The sequence below is a fragment of the Plectropomus leopardus genome, chromosome 21 (assembly GCF_008729295.1).
Source record: "Plectropomus leopardus isolate mb chromosome 21, YSFRI_Pleo_2.0, whole genome shotgun sequence".
NCBI classification, from domain to species: domain Eukaryota; kingdom Metazoa; phylum Chordata; class Actinopteri; order Perciformes; family Serranidae; genus Plectropomus; species Plectropomus leopardus.
Window position 1 is genome coordinate 5,927,037 of NC_056483.1, and position 20,802 is coordinate 5,947,838.

Genomic DNA, 20,802 nt, shown 5'->3' on the forward strand with positions numbered 1-20,802 from the left:
CTCAAGATGAAGAGAAGCCCCCATGAGCTTTTAGTCTTGTTGTTTTTATAGTATAGCGCTTAATGTTATTGTTGCTGTGCTGCAGTTGATTCTCCTTTTGGATGGACAAGATGCAGCAAATCTTCATTTTAAGCCTCCACAACATCAGCAAAGTGCTATTGTTCCCGACTCGCCTCTGTGACTCGACTGATTAACCAATCTCGTTTGAAAGGACGTAAAAACACGCTGACAGATGTTGCAAGGGTGATACCGAGAAATGCTGAGTATTCTTCTTTGAACATCTTAAGTTCTGTGGAAATTCTTCTTAATTCTTCTTAGCCCCTTCACATTTAATCTCGTCATTGTTAATAAGAAGTGCCATTATTCTGAGATATTCCGTTCAGCTTTGTGCGGAGAGCACCACATGACCTTAAGATGGTATGAAAGTGCATTCTCGCAGCACTTCAAACTCTGCTTAACCCCCTTAAATCATCATGCGCTACAAAGGGGCACATGCATGTGAGAATATGGCCGATCTTACAGCATGAGATGCCTCTAATAAGCTGTATAAAAGGGGATCATCTGATTATCCCTGGTGCGCTGGACCAAGGGGCCACAGCAGAGCGCAGGCCCATGTTGTTCTTTCTTGATGAAAGGAGGTGGGTGGAAGGGATCCCTCTCCATTGCCTGCAGTGTGCCCCAGGCTTCTCTGTGCCGGCACGCCGCTGGGGGACTACATCGTGCCACCACGCTCAAAAAGCCAATATTGAAACAATCACAAAGACAAACACTTACCCTTGAAACAGGCACGTGTCTTCTCACCCCAGGCTCTCCTCTGTACGCCACGCTTCTTTTGGGGAGGGGGGGTGTTTGAACGCAGCCAGTACTTGTCATGTTTATACCGACAAGAGGCCAGAAAGTTTGTCAGGGCTCCTACAGCTAAAGGCAAGCTGGATTTAAGACTTTTTAGGACTTTTTTTTAAATACCACAGGATTAAATTTAAGACCCCAAAAAAACATCAACTGACAGCAATTACTCAGATTACTAGGATTTGGGGCAGCTGTTCAAATGTTTCTTAAGACATTAAACATGACTTTTTTGGTTTTGTGGGTAGGGTTGGATATTATTTTGTTTTTTTCCAATTCATTCATTGTGCAATTTTTCTTTTTAAAAACTTAAACTTAGGGATGAAAAATATATATTGGTTTGTGAAATCGGTCAAAATCAAGTCGGGTTTTTACCAGTTATTTTGAGCTTTGACATTGCAACAGTAGAAGAAAAACAATCCATAAAAATCCATAAAATCCAAATCAAAGTCTTTGCATTTTTAAGACTTTTGAAAGATTGATTTAAGCAATTTTAATACCAATAACAGCCTTATTTTTCGATTATTTTTAAGCATCTGCAAGAACCCTGGTTCATTGTTTCAGTGTTACGTTTGTAACTTTTTCACACCTATAATCACCCACACCAGCTCTTTTTTTACTCCCTTTGTCACTCTCACTCCTTCAAGACATATGGAGGTCCTGTGAAATCCTTATGAACCGAAAGCACTGTAATTAACTGTGGAGAGCAGAGAGGCCATTGTTGTGCGGATCACGTTCAGTTTGGTGACAGCTAGCTCATTCAGTTCAGTGGTCAGCTGCATTTTGATATTGAGGCAGACAGACTGACGCCGGGGCAGCGGCCGGCGTGCTACGGCCCAGTAGACCTGAGATCAGCCCGGCGCAGCAGTTTAGAGTTTAACCCCTGTGACTGGATCCCCGCCACCCCCACCACCATAAAACCCCGGGACGAGTTTTACGCCACAGCTCAGTTTTCCCAGAACACACGGCCGGTGTGATCCAGGTAGAGGTCACCTTTTGGCCAGGCTCAGAGAGCAGCGTTACTGTGATACATGTGAGGAATCCTTCAGCCAAGAGATCCATACCTCCACTGCCTCCAGCTTAGCAGGCATGGTTTCTGAGATCAGTCGAGGACAGCAAGGCTTTGGTGTGGGGATTAGGCCCTGGCAGCCAGATCTGGGCTAGATTTTTTTAAAGGAGAGAACCAAAAGTCTACTGGACTGTTAGGTAGCCTGAAAACACACAATCCCAGTTCTTGTTTTCACTCCTAGCTCTTGTTTTTATATTGCCTCAGAACAAAGTTGCAGAGTTACAGGTTAGTGGTTGAAATCTTGACTCATGACTCATGAAATCAATGACTCTGATACGTCATTGGAGTTGTCGGTGCTGGCGTTTTACCTAAACAGATGAGACGAGTGTTGCCGGACATGTTGCGAATATCTTGTCTGCTGCCGTGGTGATTTCTTCTCTGGGATACAGGCATCCTTTCGCGATTGTCAGGATGTTTGTCAATTAATCACACTTAACTTTCGGGCTATCAATCGATCAAACAAGTCATCAAATAAAAACTGCTTCATTACCAGGCCACTAGCAGCACGTTAGCAGGCCGTGCTCCTACGCTGTCAGTCTGCACTGAAAACACAGAAGCAGCAACAAGTGCAGCAACTTCACTGCTTGACTGTAATTAAATTCCAGGCATCCTGTGCCATCAAAGAGGGAATGTGATATGGAAAGTTGTAAAAATGCTTAACTCTCATGCACAAATCAGCAATAACAATGTAACTTTAGCTGGCTAGCTTGTTAGATACCGAGAGAGGCGCATACTAGTGATTTTTTTGTTTTTGTTTTGCTCAGAGGTGTGAACTTGTGTCACGTGTCTTGGGCTCGAGGTATATTCGAGTCACAAATTTCATAACTCTGGACTCGACTTGAAGAAATCAAAAAAGACTTTCAGTTCAACTTGGATTTTAATATTGTAGTCTTAGACTTGAAAATACTTAATAAGTTCCCAAAAGTCAAAAGAGAAAGTCATGGGCATTTTTCTTCATGAGATGAGTTAAACACAAGAGAGGACAGAAACATAAAAAATGTCCCATTTTGGGACTGGTTAATAGTTCTATATGCTGAGGCGCTGGGCATCAGGACACCCTATCCCCAGACCTGATCATGCAAATGGCAGTGTAAGGGGGCAAAGAGTGTATTTGGCCTCAATGTGTCATGTCTACTCTAATCAGTGACCTTCTGTATTACAAATACGATACAAAACTTATGGCACTTCAGCGCCAACATACTTAAGCATTGTCTCTTCAGCTTGGCAAATTTACTGTCCTCCAGTTGCCTTCACTAAACATTTCTGGGCGTTTCACTTCATTTTTAACATTTGCAAGAAAGCCAGTGAAAAAGGATGTGCTTTAAGTCCCTCCATGGATGTGTTTAGTCTGGCAAAGAAGGGCAAGTGTTTAAGAAAGAGACACTTTAAAGAAGAAGATCCCCTTTGGAGGAAGAAGAGATGCTTCGCCAGCAAGTGGGCTCACTGTTGCTGCAGGACCACTGACCGGCTAATCAGCGCACAATGTAAACAGATGTCGGCGCCGCGCATCCCATTCACACTTCCACACAATTAAGATCTTAAAAAAAGACTTTTCCGTCATTAATCCTCATCTCAATCCTTTCTTCTTATCCCGCAGCAAAGCCCCGTGTATTAGTGTTGTGGTAAGAAGGATGTGGACTCTTATCCGGTGTTTGCCCAAGAAAAGCGGCTAAGACTCACCAGCACATTAGCTAATGCTAACAATAGGGGCAATGTTTCCTTAGTGCCTTTTGCCTTCTGCGCTGAAGTGGGTGTAAAAACCAGAGTAAACACAGTCTTAGGCCACGGACAGAAGAGGAGTGGGAGATCACAAGTCTGGGTGAATAGCGGAGATTTACCCGGAGCACAGGCCCCCGAAGATAAACCCCCCTTTTGCTCTCTTCTTGTTGTTCGCCTCCCACGCCTCCCAGAGCTTCTCCGCCACGTTAACGACCCAGCGGCCAGGTGTGGGGAGGCTGCAGGTGCCGTCGCATTTAGGCACATTAAGCACTGACACACAGCGGCGCTAAGAGTAATCGGATTTACCTGGCTGTCTGCTGCGTGGCGTGGCACACTCTGCAAGCACAGCACAAAGGCTTAGGGCCCCCTCTCCATCACAACACACACATGCACACACCTGGGATGAATTTAGGAGGTGACAAAGCCCTCATAGAGAGGGACTACCGCTGGTGGAGTAAGACCCGTGTGTATGTGTGCTCATGTGTGTATGGAACCAGAAACCAGAACAGGAGCTGGTGGCTTTTTACACCTTGTGGCGCAGGAGTGGCGACAGACGCTACAGGCTGCTGGTTCAAAGCAGCTGAGGGAGGGAGGGGGGCAGAGGTTTTTAGGGGAACCCTTTGGTTCTGCTGACCCCTCAGACCGCTGGAGCTCATGGGGATTGAGCTGTGGTACTGGGTTCAATCAGACAGAATGGGACCGCCGCCTTTAGGGACACCCCATGTCCTCAACACCTGGGGCCAGGAGGAGGCGTTTTACACAGCAATGCTCTCGTCTCAGATCATAAGTCTTCCTGAGCGGAGTCCGGATCAGAGAGTCGACATCAATGAGAAACACTACAAGCCTTTCAGACTTGTTTTTTAAAGTCAAAATGAGTCTTATTTCCAGTCTTTGTTGGTGTCGTTTCTCGTTACAGCAAGAAGAGGCATTTGGATCTTTTACTTGAGTCAATGAAGAAATAAATTTAAAGATTTCTTTACAAATTCAAGAAAAAAAACAATATGATTAATTGATTTATATGTGGTATATTTTCTTCTTAATCGGATCTTAACTTTATTTGTGTAGTTATTGCATATCTACTGACACTAGAGCTGCAACTAATTCTCTTTATTTTTCCCACATTTTTTTCTCAAAAAAAAAAAAAAATGCCAATCACAATTTCCCAGGTCTTCAAATTGCCAATAGTAGAAAAAAGAAAGAAGAAAAGAAAAAAAGAAAAAAGAAAAAAATGTAAGAAGCTGAAATTGGCAGATAAAATGTACCAAATTACTGCAGATAAGCTCGACTTTTTTTTGTTTGGCACTAACAGTAAAGACTTCTATATTGAGATGTATAAGAAGCGGTGCAGAAGGAGGATCAAATCTCTGTTCATCATGCCTACAGCTTCCCAGCAAGCCTCACTGTGCTGCGCTGCTCTCCGCCTCGTATGATTGCAGCCTTCCAGCCTCTTGAGCCACGATGCACAAAGAAAGCCTCTTGAAGCTCTACGGCCCTTTTGACTTTTCCTGCTGCTTTTGAACTCTCCATTTCAGACTGTGACTTTTCCACATGACCCCAAGCCTCGCAGTGACCCCCCTCCTCCTCCTCACTCCTCCCTCTCTCCTTACTCCTACCCCGAAGGCTTCAGTGGTCTGGAACCTCCAGAGCTCCTTCACACGTACCCACACACACACACATCAAATGAGAAGTGGCAGTGTTGCTGAGTTAGGTCAGGATGTAATGGGCAGTAATGTTCTGCCCTCGAGGGCCCTGTCCGCGGCACCACTGCCTGGTTTTGAGTAACCTTTCACTTAAAGAGGCACCTTGGTGACTCTTGGGCACCCAAGCACAAGGGAGCAGCAGCTAATGAAGTGGCTGAATAAATAGAGTTACAGTACACGGTTGGGGTCCACTGGACTTTTCATTACTGCCACTGGATTAAAATCGCGCTGTCCCACTCTGTCTGCCCCAATTCGGAGCCAATTTAACCAAACTAAACAAGCTATCACATCAAATCCTTGTCTGCGGTCTAAGTCCTGGCTACAGTGGCCGCTGAATTAACCTCCTAATCAGCCTCTTACTCCCCAATCATCTATCTCCTGTTCTGCCTTTCCACGTACACACTCGCTTTCATCTAACTCCTACTGTCTATCTCACCTTTTTTTTCAAATTATCTTCAGTATCTCGCTCAAGCCACAGCTCTCCCCTCGCCTCAATCTCTTAGGCTTCATCTCCATTAGTCTCTCTCTCTCTGCGTTTCTCTCACACAGTCTCTGAGTCCCAGAGAGAGAGAGAGAGAGAGAGAGAGAGAGCGAGGCAGAGTAGGGGGTGGTGAGGTTTGACGCGGCGCTGCTTTGGGGCTTTGAAGTGTGTGTTGATGAGGGAAAGCAGAGTACTGTGTTCAGACAGGCCCCTAATGAGGGAATTAAGAAGCTACGCTGGCCGTTCCCCATACTAACTTCCCAGGCGCAAAACAAGACAAGTGTGCGTGCATGTGTTCACAAAGGTGTGTGTGTGTGTGTGTGTGTGTGTGTGAGAGAGAGAGAGAGCACAAGAGAGAGGCTAGGCTAATCTGTCAGACTTAATCAAGCATCTGGCAGTCCTGCCTCTCACCTACAGTAAAGAGACAAACTTGGCCTCAGCACTCAGGGGGCTGCAAACATGTCCTTGAGCTGCGTAGTTCCTTTACTTAAAGGAATATTTCACCCCCCTCATATGACCATTTATTTATCAGTCACTTGCTTTGTGTTATATTTGTGGAGAAAACTTTGTTTTTCTCGCATGCCTCCATGGTGAATGAAGAATTCCCAAAAAATTCTTGAGAATTTCAAGTCACAAGGGTCCACGTTTAACAAGAGCAAAATTTATCAAAACATCTGTTTACAAACTCTGAAGAACCTCATGCAGTATAATCCAAGTCTTATTAATTCAGATTTATGCTGAATGCTTCCCAAACAGACAGCCCTTTCTGATGAAACCTATCTGTGCTCTCTTCAAAGACAAACTCCACTGACAAAAACTGTAATTTTACCGCACTGAACACGGGAGCTGCCAGTCTACTGCTGCATCGACCACTTTGTTTGTTTGTGTTATTGTGTATTTTTGGTGTTTTAAAATGTTCATTCAGATTCACCAAAGTCACACAATAACACAGACTAACTAATAGATCAAGGCAGTGGTAGACCAGCAGTTCACTGAGGTAAAATTACTGTTTTCGTCAATGGAGTCTGGCTTTGAGGAGAGCGTGTATAAATTTCACTTTACGTTCAGTTCTTGCTGTCTTTGGAAAATACTAAGCATGACTGGATAAATGAGACACTTTTGCTGTTGTTAAATGTGGAGCCCTATAACTTATAACTCACTTTTGGGTTCTTTGTTCACCAGAGGAAACTGTTTTCTTCACATGTTCAGCCTAACATGGGGCGAGTCATTGATAAACAAATGGTCATTTGGGGAGTGAAGTAAGGTTTACCACTTTAAAAACTGAATAATGCAAATAACTTTTGTGGACTTACGATAGTGTGGGTCTAGGTAGCCGTTGCGGGGGTCCATGGCGAACAGAGTGCCTCGGTACGGCAGGGCATGCTCAGCCAGGTGGGGGAGGGATCCGTGCAGCTCCTTCTTGAGCAGGGAGGGGCGTTCTTCTGTGGAGGTGGAGGGCTCCTCGCTCACGCTCCTGTCGGGGCCGCCGGGCGTCGGGGCCTGGGAGCTGATGGCATTGCGCCTTTCGCGGTGGTAGGGCGTGCCTGAACTCTCGTCCTCTGCAAAGGCAGACAGACAAAAAGAGAGGAGGAGATGTTAAAACTCTGGATTTATTAGCAGCAAATTTAAGAATAAAAGTTGGGAACAGATGTGAGAATCTCTCTCTCCCTCTCTCTCTCCCTGGTTACGTTACACACACGCATGTTTGAACACCCACACATGGTGAGGAAGTCAGTTCACGTAGAAGGCGCGGGTAAAGGGAGGAGCTGGAGATCAGCTTTGTACACCTAAAACCTACTGGGCATTATGGGTGTAAATCTGCCTGCGTTCGCCTTCCTCGGCGCCAGATGTGGGAGTTCAGAGGCAGACGGTGTTTGAGCAAATGGACACCATGGATGAAGAAATCCCGACCTCTTCGTTTCGCACACTTCCCCAGAAATCTGCTCTTAAATTCGACTCTGTCTGTTCTTTTTATAAAGAAATGGATTCCCATGGAGGAGGCAACGCAGGCTTTCTGTCTGCATTCCACGCTGCACATTAACCAGCGTCATGGGTTGTATCAACACCACCCTCCTTCATTCTCTCCTCCTCGCTCCGTCTCTGTTCTCAAACTAAAGCTCGCTCGCTCTGAGGGCAAAATTAAGAGGGTCTCTGGAGAAAGCTTCCTGGCATGCTGGGTAAAGAGGATAAATGTGGAGCTGAGTTCAAGGGCTGAGAAAGACATGACCCCTGACCCCTGGACTGACCTCTGACCTGGCATGTATGTAGGTCAGCTGACCTCCTGACCTGGTATTAGTATTTTCTGCAGTACAATATTATATAGACTACAACCTTGTCTACACGTCTCCAATATTTTTTAAAACTGATATTTTCCTTTACATTTTGGGCTCTCGTCCAGGGTCACTAAAACTGAGATTTCTTTAAACGACTTCAAAAGGCCACATTTTCCGACACTTTTCATCTGTGTGGATGAATAAAACGGAGCATTTGGGAAGCAATGACATCATCTCCCGAATTTGTGCATGCACACTGTTGCTTTGAGCATGCTCCATAAACCAGAGGTGGGGCCAAATCATTGAAATGCAAGTTACAAGTTTCAAAAACAGGTATGTCACAAATTAAGTCCCAAGTCAAGACTGACATGTCCAATGTCAAGTCCCAAGTACTAAACTTTAAGTTTTGCAACCTCACCACTTCAGAATGATCTCTTCACCAAACGTGATGCCATTTCTTACATATAACAACTACATCTATAAAGTGTGAATGAACTTGAATATTAAATAAATATTGCAGTGCTGATGTTATACCGTTATAGAATATAGCACTATTAACCACGTCTTTTTTGTTTGTTTGTTTTATGTTTCTTTGTTGTCTTATTTATCTCATCTCATATTGGAAAAAATGTCAATTACTTTCTCGTCTTTCTCTAACCGTTTTTCTTTTGTAGTGATTTTTTATGTTTTTGCATCTTTTATTTAAATAAAAACAATAACATTAACATTAGTTTGTCCAGGAAATTGAGTGAAATAAATTGATTTGAGGCACAGTTTTTAAATATCACTATTCAGTATTTGGAGGAAGGTATCAAGTATTTTCAGGTCAAAAAGGCTCAGATCCAAGTGTCCACGGGTCATTGGTGGTAAAGTCAAATTGCAGGTCTTTTATGATTTTATCAAGTCTAAAGTCATTACATTTGTGTTTCAAGTCTGACGAGTCCAAATCATGTGACTTGAGTCAACGCCAATGTTAACTCCATAAAGTTGTTCCTTGTATTTCCCTACTCCCCAGCCTCGGTAATGCATAGTGTATTAACTAAAGTAAGCAGTTGTGTCTCTTTAGTAGTTTTTCGTAAGTTTGGTAGAAGATGTTTTAGGCCAGTTTTCGTGCCCAGTGGCCTCCTAACTGCTACATTTAAGGCCCCAGTGGTGAAGGTATTCATAAAACATCAAATATCTGAATGAAAGTAAGAAAAAGGGCTCATAAATATGGATCCAGTTTTTATTTTCCCAGATGCTAGATTTTCTGGATGTGAACGCAGTGGAAGCCTGTGCTACACACAGCTACACGCTTTACCCATCGTAGCAGAGCTCGCTCCCAGCATAGTTTACAGTCTCGACTTCTTTCAATCCATGTCAGGAGATGAACCCAATTCCGAAATCCCTTTATGTTAATATTGCGCTTTGCAAGAGCAGACCTATTAATCCAGCTTTAACCGTATAAGTGCCATTATTCCCTTAATAAGATCACTGGCTGCGCAGTATAGGATTAAATACTTATATCATAACTGACACTGTCATTTCCTGCGGATGAGAGTGGCTTGCCTCTCTGGCTGTCAGTTCCGCGTTAAAAATCCTTGAATCTGCTGCCAGTGCTGCGCTGAGGCCCGAGCGCTGGTAATGGATGTGGGAGAGTGAGGGGAATAAAAGCGGGACCCGTGGGTTGCTCCTCCTGCTCCTCTCTTCTTCGCCTCTCTCAATCTCATTCTCTCTTCCCTCTCTTAACCTCCCCCTTTCTGATCGCTCCTCTTCTCCTGTGAAGTGGCGCAGCATTATGGCGGCCCTCTTCAGTGCTCAAGGTGGTGCTCTTTAATCTGGCCCCGCTCCTCTTGTTCTTAATTGGCAGTTGGATGCTGTTGGGTCGCGGTGCGTAGTGGGGGAGCCTCGCACCGCTCTGCTGCTAATACTGAACCTCTGGCGCCAGCACAGCGGCATTTTGCCAGGATCTTAGTGAGCGACATCAATGCAGGAAAGAGCATTTTACCAAACTGATGACCAAAACGCTGGATGGTGAAATCATAAATCTGTATAACTGGGACTGAACGTGGAGGCTGTTCTCGCAGTCAGGGTGCTGAGTTAAGTGTAGACCAGACTGTGTGGGTCGGACTGAGCGAGCTAAATTAGATAAATGTGACTCAGGGAAAAAAGTAAGGTGTTTCTTTTTACAAAATATCTCCATCAACACTAGAAAGCTGCCATTATGTGAATAACAGTATTCTGTTTCAGTTACAGTTTAAACGGGTGCTATTGTGAATACAGTTACTGTATTTAAAACTAGATTACTTAACAGGATTTCTGTAGTTGGTTTTGTTTTATTTGCTCTAACAACGTGTACTAACTAAGTACAACACCAGTGAGTGTCGGTTTAATTGCATTGTTCTTAACTGGATTGTTCTAACTGGCTGTGAGCGCTGCAGCACCAGCATTTAAAGATGAACTTTTGTCTGTCTCTCACTTTGAAAACTTTGCAATGAAAGAGAACGGGCTGATTTGGGAAGTTTTAATGGAAGTTTTACTCATAGCTCTTCATTTAACTAAAATTTAAATCAGGTGGCAGCTGGCTGAACAGAGAACCTCAAGGAGCTGAAAGTTTCTGGTAAATGACCATCACTAACAACAACTAGGGCTGTAAATCACAAGTTCATCAAGACACAATATTATATCAGTTCTGTGTTTGAATACAATTTCATTTTTTGGCGATATCACAAAGTTTTTCGATTTCAATTCAACTCAGAGACATGCAATCAATATGGCTGCTGACTATTATATGCTGAATTTCAAAATAAAAGCACAATTTAGAGATGACAATAAGCATCAATGTTTTCCACTTTGCATCGATAACACTGGACCCTTGATCACTGTTTTAAAATATCAATATATAATATCAATTTTAGATCAGTGGATTGTTACACCTGGGTGTCATAGCATTGCTCTGGTAAAAGGGCTAAAATTAGCATGTTCACCCAGGTGTTGTGTTCCCACCACTGCTGATCACCGCTATAGCTGATAAATACTCGTAACTACTGCAGAGTCATTGACTCGAGAGTGAACATCAACTCAAACCTTTCCCCTTATATATAAATCCAGATGGTAGCGAGTGTTGGTGGTTTTTTTGTGCTTCGGAAAAGAGGCTTTAGTCGTTGCTGATACGAAAACAAAGAAAGAATAAAAAGAGGATCCATCACCAGGACTCTGTTTCTGACATGAAAATATAAGACCCAGACAAATAAGCACACCAAGAGGATTTTCAAATATTTCCAAAGTAATCCAAAGTATTCAGAAAGCTTTACTTAGTTTGAGTAATTTCACGGAAAATGCTACAAATTACATTTTAGGGCATGTATTCAGTAATCTGTAGTGGAATATCATTTAAATTATGTTTTGGTTTTTCCCTCTCTCCTAGGGCTCTCTGCCTCAAACGAACACACAAAAAGCAGGGCTTTTGCAGAGCTCCAGAGCATGACTAGTTAGTCACATTTTGTGACCACGGAGCACCAGTGCAACTTTGCAATATATGAACTGGAGAGCTGTTAGTTTGTTTCCAGCTCCCCTTGAATGAATCCTCATGCTGTATTACAGTATAACTTTCTGCTGAAGCTACCATCCAACTGTTGACCAAAAGCTTGAAGTCCACACCAAAAACATCAACACTTCCAGCCCGAGATATGCCGGGTCCTTCAAAATAAAAGCACCATGAGTTCCACTTTGTTTTATCTAATTACACTTTATTTAACATTACTATAACTGTACTGAATATAACTTGATACCTTACTTTATTTATCATATAACAGCGTTTTTCCTCAACTTTATCATAACAGTAGTTTATGTAACTTTATTTTATGGCAGTAGCTACTTTATTTGTAACTGTAGTTCCTTTAATAATTTTGTATTTTAGTAGGTGACAGTAGTTTAAAGGAGATTTCAAAATATCAAGATATACATTGTGTGTGCAATATAACCTTAAAATTTTGTGATATTATTTTAAAGCTGTATCACCCAGTCCTACTCCCAACACTTTATTTGTCTCATTCACTCCCTCTTTATTTCTTTCTTTCTTCTCCTTCTCCAGTGACCCCCACTATTTAGATATGTCTCCCTCCTTTGAGGGAGGTCAAGCGACTAATAGTTCAATCACAGCGGTGTCACAGTCTCACCCTCCCCCTCCAGTCACCCTCAGAGGGGGTTCATCATTCTACCATATACCACCTTAAGAGGCTTCATTACTCGGGTTTATAGCACCCTAAATGGTTAAACAAACACTCAGCAACACAAGGGTCAATTGACTCCTCGGACTGGTAGAAGAGAAGCAGAAATCTCATGTCTCGTCTCTGTCTGCTGCTGCTGGTGGAAACTTTTTGTATCCTTACAGCACGTCAGACATGTCAGAAAAGGGCTAATGAAGACAGAACAGAGCAGGTAAACACATGCAACTTTGAAAAGTTCAACCTACGCAACACTTCTCTAACTCCAACCATCAGCCCAACAGACCCTCTCCCTTTTTCCCTCCCTCATTTTTCATTCCTCTTTTATTTCCCCCCTCTTTTCCCATGGTTGCCGCATCCAGTCCTCCACCAGTTTGCAGGTCTATTCAGCCCAATACAAAAGCAGCAGGGCCGGTCCTCTGTGGACCAGAGGAAAGCATGCCTCTCAAAAAAAAAAAAAAAAAAACAGAAAAAAGAACTATCCCGCTCTCTCTCTATGGTGATTGAATTTCTTAACATCTTTTCAAAAAGCGCTTAAATGCCTGGAGGCGAGAGGAAGAAACAAGCTAATGGTGGATGGGGAGCACTGAACAAATTTCAGAGCCCTTTCCTGCTCGCGTTTGAGGTTGAAAGCAGGCTCCTGCCTTTCAAGTTTCAAAGTCCTCCTTCCTCCCGCAGTGTCACTGAAGGATTTGAAAAGAAGGTAATTGTGCTCACTGCCGTCCTGATCAGAGCACACGCCCCAGCTCTAGTATTTCAGGAGCTTTCTCTGCCACTATTATGGTACCTGGTGCTCCATTCCTGCATTCTTCCTCCCTTACTCCTCTCTCTCGCTAACCCTCTACACTCTCTCTCCCTCACCCTCGCTTGCTTTCTATCCTTCTTTCACCCCCAGCAAGCCACTCATTAAATCCTAAAGCCCAGGTTTCTCCCTTTTTTCCCCTTGTCTGGGCTCTCTATTGTAAAACTCTGGTGCGAATACCTTCAGAGAAAAACCCTATGCATGGCCTTTAATATGGCGGCATAAAAGAGAGCTTGGATGCAATGACAAAATGAAATTTTAAAAGAGATAATGAGATATGGAGTGGGGCCAGTTTCTCTAAGAGTTGGGCTCTGGGACAAGAGGCGGGGGCTAAAGTTAAGGGTGCCCAAGCAATTCAAAGAAATGAAAAGTGAAACAAAACCCTTAGCTTGTTGTTTTTGAAGGTATTCTCAAGAAGCAGGGGTTAAAAACAAGGATCTGTCCTGTCTCAAGCATCTGATTTGCCCTCCGGCCTCTAAAGCAGGGACATGTATGTATGTTGTGCACAAAGCGCCATTGCACATTGCAACTCTTTCCCCCCTCGTCGCCGCCTTTCCTAAAAGCCTAAACATCAGAGGAGGTGTTGTTGTACCTCTGAGCCAAAGCCAGACATAGGCTGTGTTCCACCTTCGAACTTCTCAAAGCGCCGCTGTCAGTGGCACAAACAGGTTTTGGCTGGGGAGCAGCATGGAGCGCGAACAAGGAGAGGAGAGGAGTGGAGGATATACAGTGAAATCACAAAACACTTCTTCAAAGCTCCTCTCCTCCTGTGCAATAATCTCTTGCTCCTTTTTTTCTTTCTCTTGCAAATCGACTCCCGGGAAAGACTCAAGACTCCCCAATTAACAATGAGAGGGGGAAGAAAAATTCCAGCAGCTGGCTAGAGTTTAATAAGAGCACCTCTCCAAGCGGCTTAGGCTTATGTACCTGATTCACCGGCCCTGGCATTGGCGCTATAGACAGAGGGAATCATTCACGATTAGGCTGAAAGACGAGGGAGAGACGCTCAAACTCCGCCGAACCCAACACAACAAGAGCACGGGGGATTACCGCAATTGTGTGAGGTATTTTTCTGATCAACTTCTTGGCCGACGATACTCCGGGTGCCTTCAACACAACAGAGTTCAGCTCTACATCATGAGAAGGTTACCAAGTCCTAACGGAGCTTCCTGCCTAAAAAAAAGGTGACATTCGAGAGACTGACAAACAAGTCGAAATGTCAGAAGGCAGAATCAGGTCATTACCCTCCGTGCAGGGTAGTTAGCAGTCAAACTGTTTGACAGAGCTCTGGAGAACTTTGCTTTAACTTTGCGCTCATGTTTGATTCTGTCTCTGCAGAGTGAATCCGTTGTGGTACATTATTTAACCGTGTGACTGATGTTCGGACGAATTGCAGAGAGAGGCACGGGCAGGTCAGGATGTTCCCCCTCCTGGTTAGCAGTCTATTGTCAGCCACTGATTTCCCACACAGCGCCCGCAAATGCCCTCTTCAATATTCATCTAGGCAAATTCGACGACTCCCACATCTCAATTTGGCTCTCAGCAGCCCACATCCCAACCCCCTCTTGCTCCGTAGCCCCGCAGTCCCAGCCTGTTCTCTCAGCCGCCAGGGGTCTGCCGGGACGCACCCAGAGCTCGGCATCTCGCAGCCCCAGCCTCCAGGCCCCGGGGCTGGGGAGGGGCAAATCAAAGCCTGCTTGGCGCCTTCCTCCTTCCCCGCGCTCACCTCAAATCAGCCTCACAGCAGGGTTGTGTCGTGCCAAGCCTCCGCCTGCCCCTAGCTACCCCTCATTCACCCATTAGGGGCACCGGCCCACCATAGAGCAGCCCGAAACCCCACTACCGTTTCATCAGGGCCACATTGTGAGGGAGCAATGAGCATTGCAGCGAGCCAGCTGAAAGCCCCGACTCTAAAATGCACACTGATGCGGCTTTTTGACCACGGATAGTTATGGCTTTTAAGGTTTTTCACTCAAAGGGCACCTTGGCCTGCATTCTTTGAGGAATCAAACACCAAGAGATGCATTTGATCAAGGCTTCAAAGCAAAAAATGCCATTTAGTGCTCTGATTGGCTTATAGACTGTATTAACATTGGTTCAGATGGTCACAAGCCAGCTATGATCAGCTCCGTAACCTGTTAGTTATTTATACTGTCCCTCTGTAACAATATAAAATGATTGTGTGCTCGGGGCAGACAGGGGCAGAACTATGTCCGTTTGGGATAGTGGGTCTTTTAGGGTGAATCTGGGCACAATGCCCACCAGACCAGAGCAGGCCAGCTTTCCACTGGGCCTCAGCATTGGAATCCCACTTCTGACACCAGAGTGATCCGGACCAAGTCTGTGGCACTCAGATTAGGAACGGCTCGCCAAGAGAAATGGATATGCAGCCAAAGCAAAGAAACACAGAGCCAAAACTTTGGATAAAATAGAAAAAATAATACAGTAATTTCAAGCACATCAAATACGATCCAAACTGCCACTGTGGATGTTTCCTACCTTACCGTATAGAGTCATAAAGTTAACTTTTTATGGCTCAAGTCTTTATGTTGCTCGCTCCCTAAATGCTCTGACTTGTGAATGTGTTAAAATTAGGGCTGTCAGTGTTAATGCGTTAATTGTGATGCAATTAAGGTCCATACATAACGCGTTATTTGAGCTAAGCTTTAAAGCTAGAGTGATGATACTGGTATCATCTGAAACTAGAAGACCTGAGGAATCCACACTAGATTTTCGGGAAGGGGGCTAAATAATGCTGCAAATCTGGGCTAATTTTGGCAATGGAAAAACAGCATGGCCATTTCACAGGGGTCCCTTGACCTCTGACGTAGGGGTCAACCAATATTTGTTTTTCAAGGCCAAAACTGATTATTAGTAGTTAATGAGACCGACAACTGATATGTGAAACTGAATGCATTTACAATAAAAATTAAAATCTTTCTGTCAATATCTAGAATTTGGAATATAAGAAACTCCAACACAAAACTTTGTTTAAATGCCTTTAGAAAATATTTAATTAAAACTGAAACTTTCAACATCATATACAGCAAGTTTCCCGCAACTTTTTTTTATAAAGTTCAATTAAAATGTAAATAAAAAATGAATAAATAAAAATAGCTCCCAGAGGTTTCACAAAGTTCCTCCAATACTGACACTTTCTTTGCACTTCTTAATTAATTCATTTTATCCCTGATAATTAAAATAAAACAGTTTTTTGCTCTCATTTGAATCCTAATCAAGACAATTTGGTAAGAACTGCTTTACCTTGTCCACGTGGACTTCAAAACAAAAATAATTGGAATTGAAAATGTGATTAAAAAATTCTGCAATTAATCACGTTTTTAAAAATTAATAGTTCGACAGCCCTTGTTAAAATGCACATTCACACATTCTGGTCCATGTGTTTAAGTGCATCACTGTGCACTGCACCGAGGCATGAAGGCCCCCATTAAGATAGTTAGCCAGCACTTACTAGGAGCTGGATAATTAGACACTTCAAAGGCACCTGCCCGCCATCCCAGAGGGGGCAGGAATCGCAGCGCCCCGCCCCGTTTAAAAGCATGTTAACTCCTATCTGAGGCTAGCAGGCTAATTTAACTCTTGACATTTGATATCTAAGGAATGAGAGGGATCAGCCATTTAGCTGGAACAGGATTACCCCCCCAACCGCCCTCCTCCTCCTCTTCCTCTCCCTCCCCTTCAACCCCAAAACCCCCTCTCCCAGTCGGGCCGGATTCATTAATTTTCCTGCTGCTAAGCACTTTATCAATGACTGGTGAACGTCTAAGTCCAGAGTGGACTCTCTCTCTCTCTCCTCTGTGGTGATTAGGCCTGTGGATGTTCAGATCTGTCCGTCTAATTCACCGCCTGCTCTGTTGCTGCTGATCTATTCTCGCACCTGCTATGAAGCTCAGTTCAAGAACCGTGTTTGACTTATACTGCGACCACACGAAGCAGGATAACTTTGGAAATGCTGGTTCATTTTCATATAAAGGTCTCAGTCCACACTAAAAGGCCTTAACAGTGGGAAAATGGCTAAAACTCTTCATCATACTATTTAAATCTGCAAAGATTAACCTCAGTTTGATGGATTGAATTCTTAAAAGAATACTTCACCACCTAAACAACCACTTGTTTATCAGTTAATCGCCATGTGTTGAGTTGTAGTCATGAAGAAAACTTTGCTTTTTTCACATGCCTTCACAGTCACCCGAGAATCCAAAAGCTGGGGAAACTGTGATGTGGATGTACACTCTAAATGTTGGCATAAAATAATAGCTTACATTTGCTGGTAATGATGTTATTCATCGTAAACCTGCATCAATTTACAGCAATCCCAGCCAAATATATTCAAATATAGCAAGTAACCTTTGACGTATCACAGGTAGAGAGGTGCTAGGAGTTAATTCGCATCCATAACTCCACATTAGTCTCAGTCTAATGCCTTCTGCTGAATGTCTACATTACAGGTTGAATCAGGGGCTACACATGAGTGTGACGGATTTGGGTTAAATGAACAGCATGCCGGGGCCTTTGATGCTGCAGCTGGTAATGCTTACAGTTTCTAACCCGTCACATTTGGACATAAGGCCTTTTTACCGGAGAGCATGACAATCAGAATTCCAAACTACAAGCCAAATGCCATAAAAATAACACAACTCAACTGACTCCTTTACCCTGCTCCCACAATGACAGGCTGTTCTGCACACACATGAAGTCACCTGCTGTTAAACAAAAAAAAATGCAAATTGAATCAACTTCTTGCCTTTACAGCTTGACACATTAATTATCTAAAATAACATTAGTTCATTTTCCACATTTTTTTTTTCATCTAAAGGTGCCAGATCACCTCACAAAGAACTCTTTATGAAACTTTAAATCAGCCTACCAACATGCCATCACCATTACGGCTGACGTTTGGCTGCAAAATCCCAGACCTGACCCTCACCCCGCCCCCAGCGTGTGATATGAATGGGAGTGCCCGCTTAATAAACAGGGTGTAATTCACCCCACTCCCCCTGAAAATACAGGTGAGACCTGGACCCGTTCATTACAGCGTCTGCTGCAGGCAGGGAAAGCTCTGCAGATTAGAGGATCTGCTCTGTTGGCCAAACAGACTTAACCGCTGTCTGCTGGAAGGGGGCTGTAGGAGAGCAGGGGAGAGGAAAAGACACCAGACTCTCTCTATATATGATTAGATAAGTGGCTCTGTAGTGCAGTAAAGAACACAATACGGGGTGAAAGTTGCAGGTTTGGATTTGATGGACTAGTGGAGTACTTGTGTTGTATGTCCCAGGTCTGATCAGTCAGTATGGACACAAAGTGGACATTGTAGTAGGTAACAGAGAGCAGTTGTGGAAAGTAACTATGTGCATCTACGAAACTTCAGTACAAATTTGAGGTACTTCACTCGAGTATTACTATTTTCTGCTGCTTCCTTCTACTTCACCAAACCTCAGAGCCAAATATTATACTTTTTACTTTCATTGTCAGTTTGCATGGCAACAGAAGAGGCGGCGTTTGCAAAAGATTGCAAAAGGCCAAACTGCAACACAGTGTTTCCCACAGATTGACAATTCATGTATGGCTGGGGGGGTGGGGTGGCACCGCTAATCTGTCGCTTCACTCTAATATCCGACCTTTTTTTCGGGTCTGTGAATGCAGCACAGCAGATTCAGTTCTTTTTGTCTCCTCAGCTGATTGTCACTCGTGGGGTGGATAAATGATCTGTTGATACGATGGGAGATATCTGCTGATTTTTGTGAGTGAAAGACAGCTTTAGGCCCAGCAGAATGAACGTTTTACTTTCACTTTTAATGCGCCTGATGTTGCTTGTCTCTGCCTCTACTGCGCTATAAATAACCCAACGGTGTGTGTATTTAAATACCACTCAACTATGGCGGCCCCCAAGCTTTTTATGCATGATGAAAATTTGTCTTCATCAGTGAAAATGTAAATGGACAGAACTTTATTTAGTCAACAAAAGTGAAAGTTTCCCCTTTAACAGCCTGTACATGATGGGACACGTCCCCCTGTCTACCCATACATTATGTCGCCTCCAAAATCACCTTTTAACCTTAGTTTTTCTCATCATACCTGCTTCAACACTCCCTCCCTCTCCTCGTCTCTCCTCTCTGTAATGAGCTCTCCTCATGTATGACCTCTCCTGTCACTCCCGCCAGTCCAATCCTCCTCTGCTGCTCCACTCTCGCCTCCTTCTCTAATCTCTGCATTACTTTGCCATTAATCCCACATTCCACACAGGGATGGCCGGTGCAGCTCAGATGACACGCTGCCTTCGTAATGTGGTGCTCATGTTGGAGCGAATGAGTCGGATGGAAACGGAGATCACCTGTAGCATGTAGTATTCCCTCTCCGTCCTCTTTTACCTCCCCACGTCCCACCTCCTGCATCTAATTCGCACTTGTTACACACTCCTTGTTTCCTGATATCATCCCTCACTCTCCCAGTCCCCATGTCTTTCCCAAATCTCCTCAATCTCCCCTCATCCCTTTCCCGCACACTCCCTCCCTCCATCCATCCACTACCTCCCTCCCTCCCATCCATCCTCCCCCCTGTCTCCAGAGCCGCAGTGGGACTGTTGGACTCACGCAGCCCCATGCTGAGCTGCTCCAGAGCCAAGCCAGAACAAAGAGCCCATTGAGCCGAGCGGAGACATAATGTGGGCCGCCTCTGACAGCGCCGAAGATGAAGTCATGAGGTCGCCAAACAGTTAATAATGACGGCCCATCCTCCAGCTGCACCGTGTGTGTGTGCCGTCGAGGAAAGTGAGAGAAAATGAGAGATTATGTGTCTGCATGCACGCATGACCGAGTATCCACAGTATGCATGTACGCATGTATCTCAAAGCATGTCGACAGATAAAAAGCTTTTAAGAGCGTAATGAGATACTCCACGACACTCAAAAATGCGCTCAATCACTTTGTAAATACCGCAGCGGAAAAACAAAACCTTCAGAGAATTGCACTTTTAGTTCTGGCTTCGCTCCAGCTGCGTCGAAGAACACCCACCCCAACCCGACTCTCCTTATTGGAGTCTGTCTGGCGCAAAGTCTGACATGAGACACATCTCCGCGGGACTGGAGCTGTCGCTGCGAGGCCCACACTCCGAACATCATTAGACTCGCCGCTCCAGGTGAGATCAGGAGACTCGGAGAGAGGTGCATGTGTATTTGTGTCTCTGCGCACAAGCATGCATGTGGGAGATTAGCTTCAATCTCAGGTCCTCTGAATGGACACGGACTATTAAAATGCCTCTACAGGACCACTTGCTTGTCATGAGGCCTCCAGGCTGAGTTGTGCTCGGGACAGAGGGGAGGAGGAGGAGGAGGCGGGGTGAGGATGGTGAAAGACAGCTATGCAATTGATTAACATTAGAAGGACTTGCTCAAGTTCAAATTGCACGGCCCCTCTGCTGTAAGCTACAGACATTTGTTTCCCCGCAAGTAGAATGTTTCTTTCAAACCGCGTCTCTGCTACACATCTGAGTTCAATTCTCCGCATGCCCTCGCTCTGAAAATCAATTCCTCCTCCTCTCCTCTGCTCTTTTCCTCCAGCTCTGTGAACAGACCAGGGCGAGGGGATTACGCTGTCCCTCCCCAGATCCGAGCAAGACAACAAATGGTTCTTATCAGCTGACACCCCCCTGCCATCCAGGAGGAAGAGGCAGGAAAAACTGGCCCGGCCG

General features: G+C 44.4%; 1 protein-coding gene across 1 annotated transcript in view; it reads right to left on the minus strand.

Annotated features, from left to right (window-relative positions):
* gli3 (GLI family zinc finger 3) overlaps nt 1–20,802 on the minus strand; it is a 149,112-nt gene that overhangs the window by 95,353 nt on the left and 32,957 nt on the right. Inside the window, exon 3 of the mRNA XM_042510212.1 lies at nt 7,129–7,374. Within this exon, the coding sequence (XP_042366146.1) occupies nt 7,129–7,374 (246 nt within the window). The remainder of the gene's footprint in view (nt 1–7,128; nt 7,375–20,802) is intronic.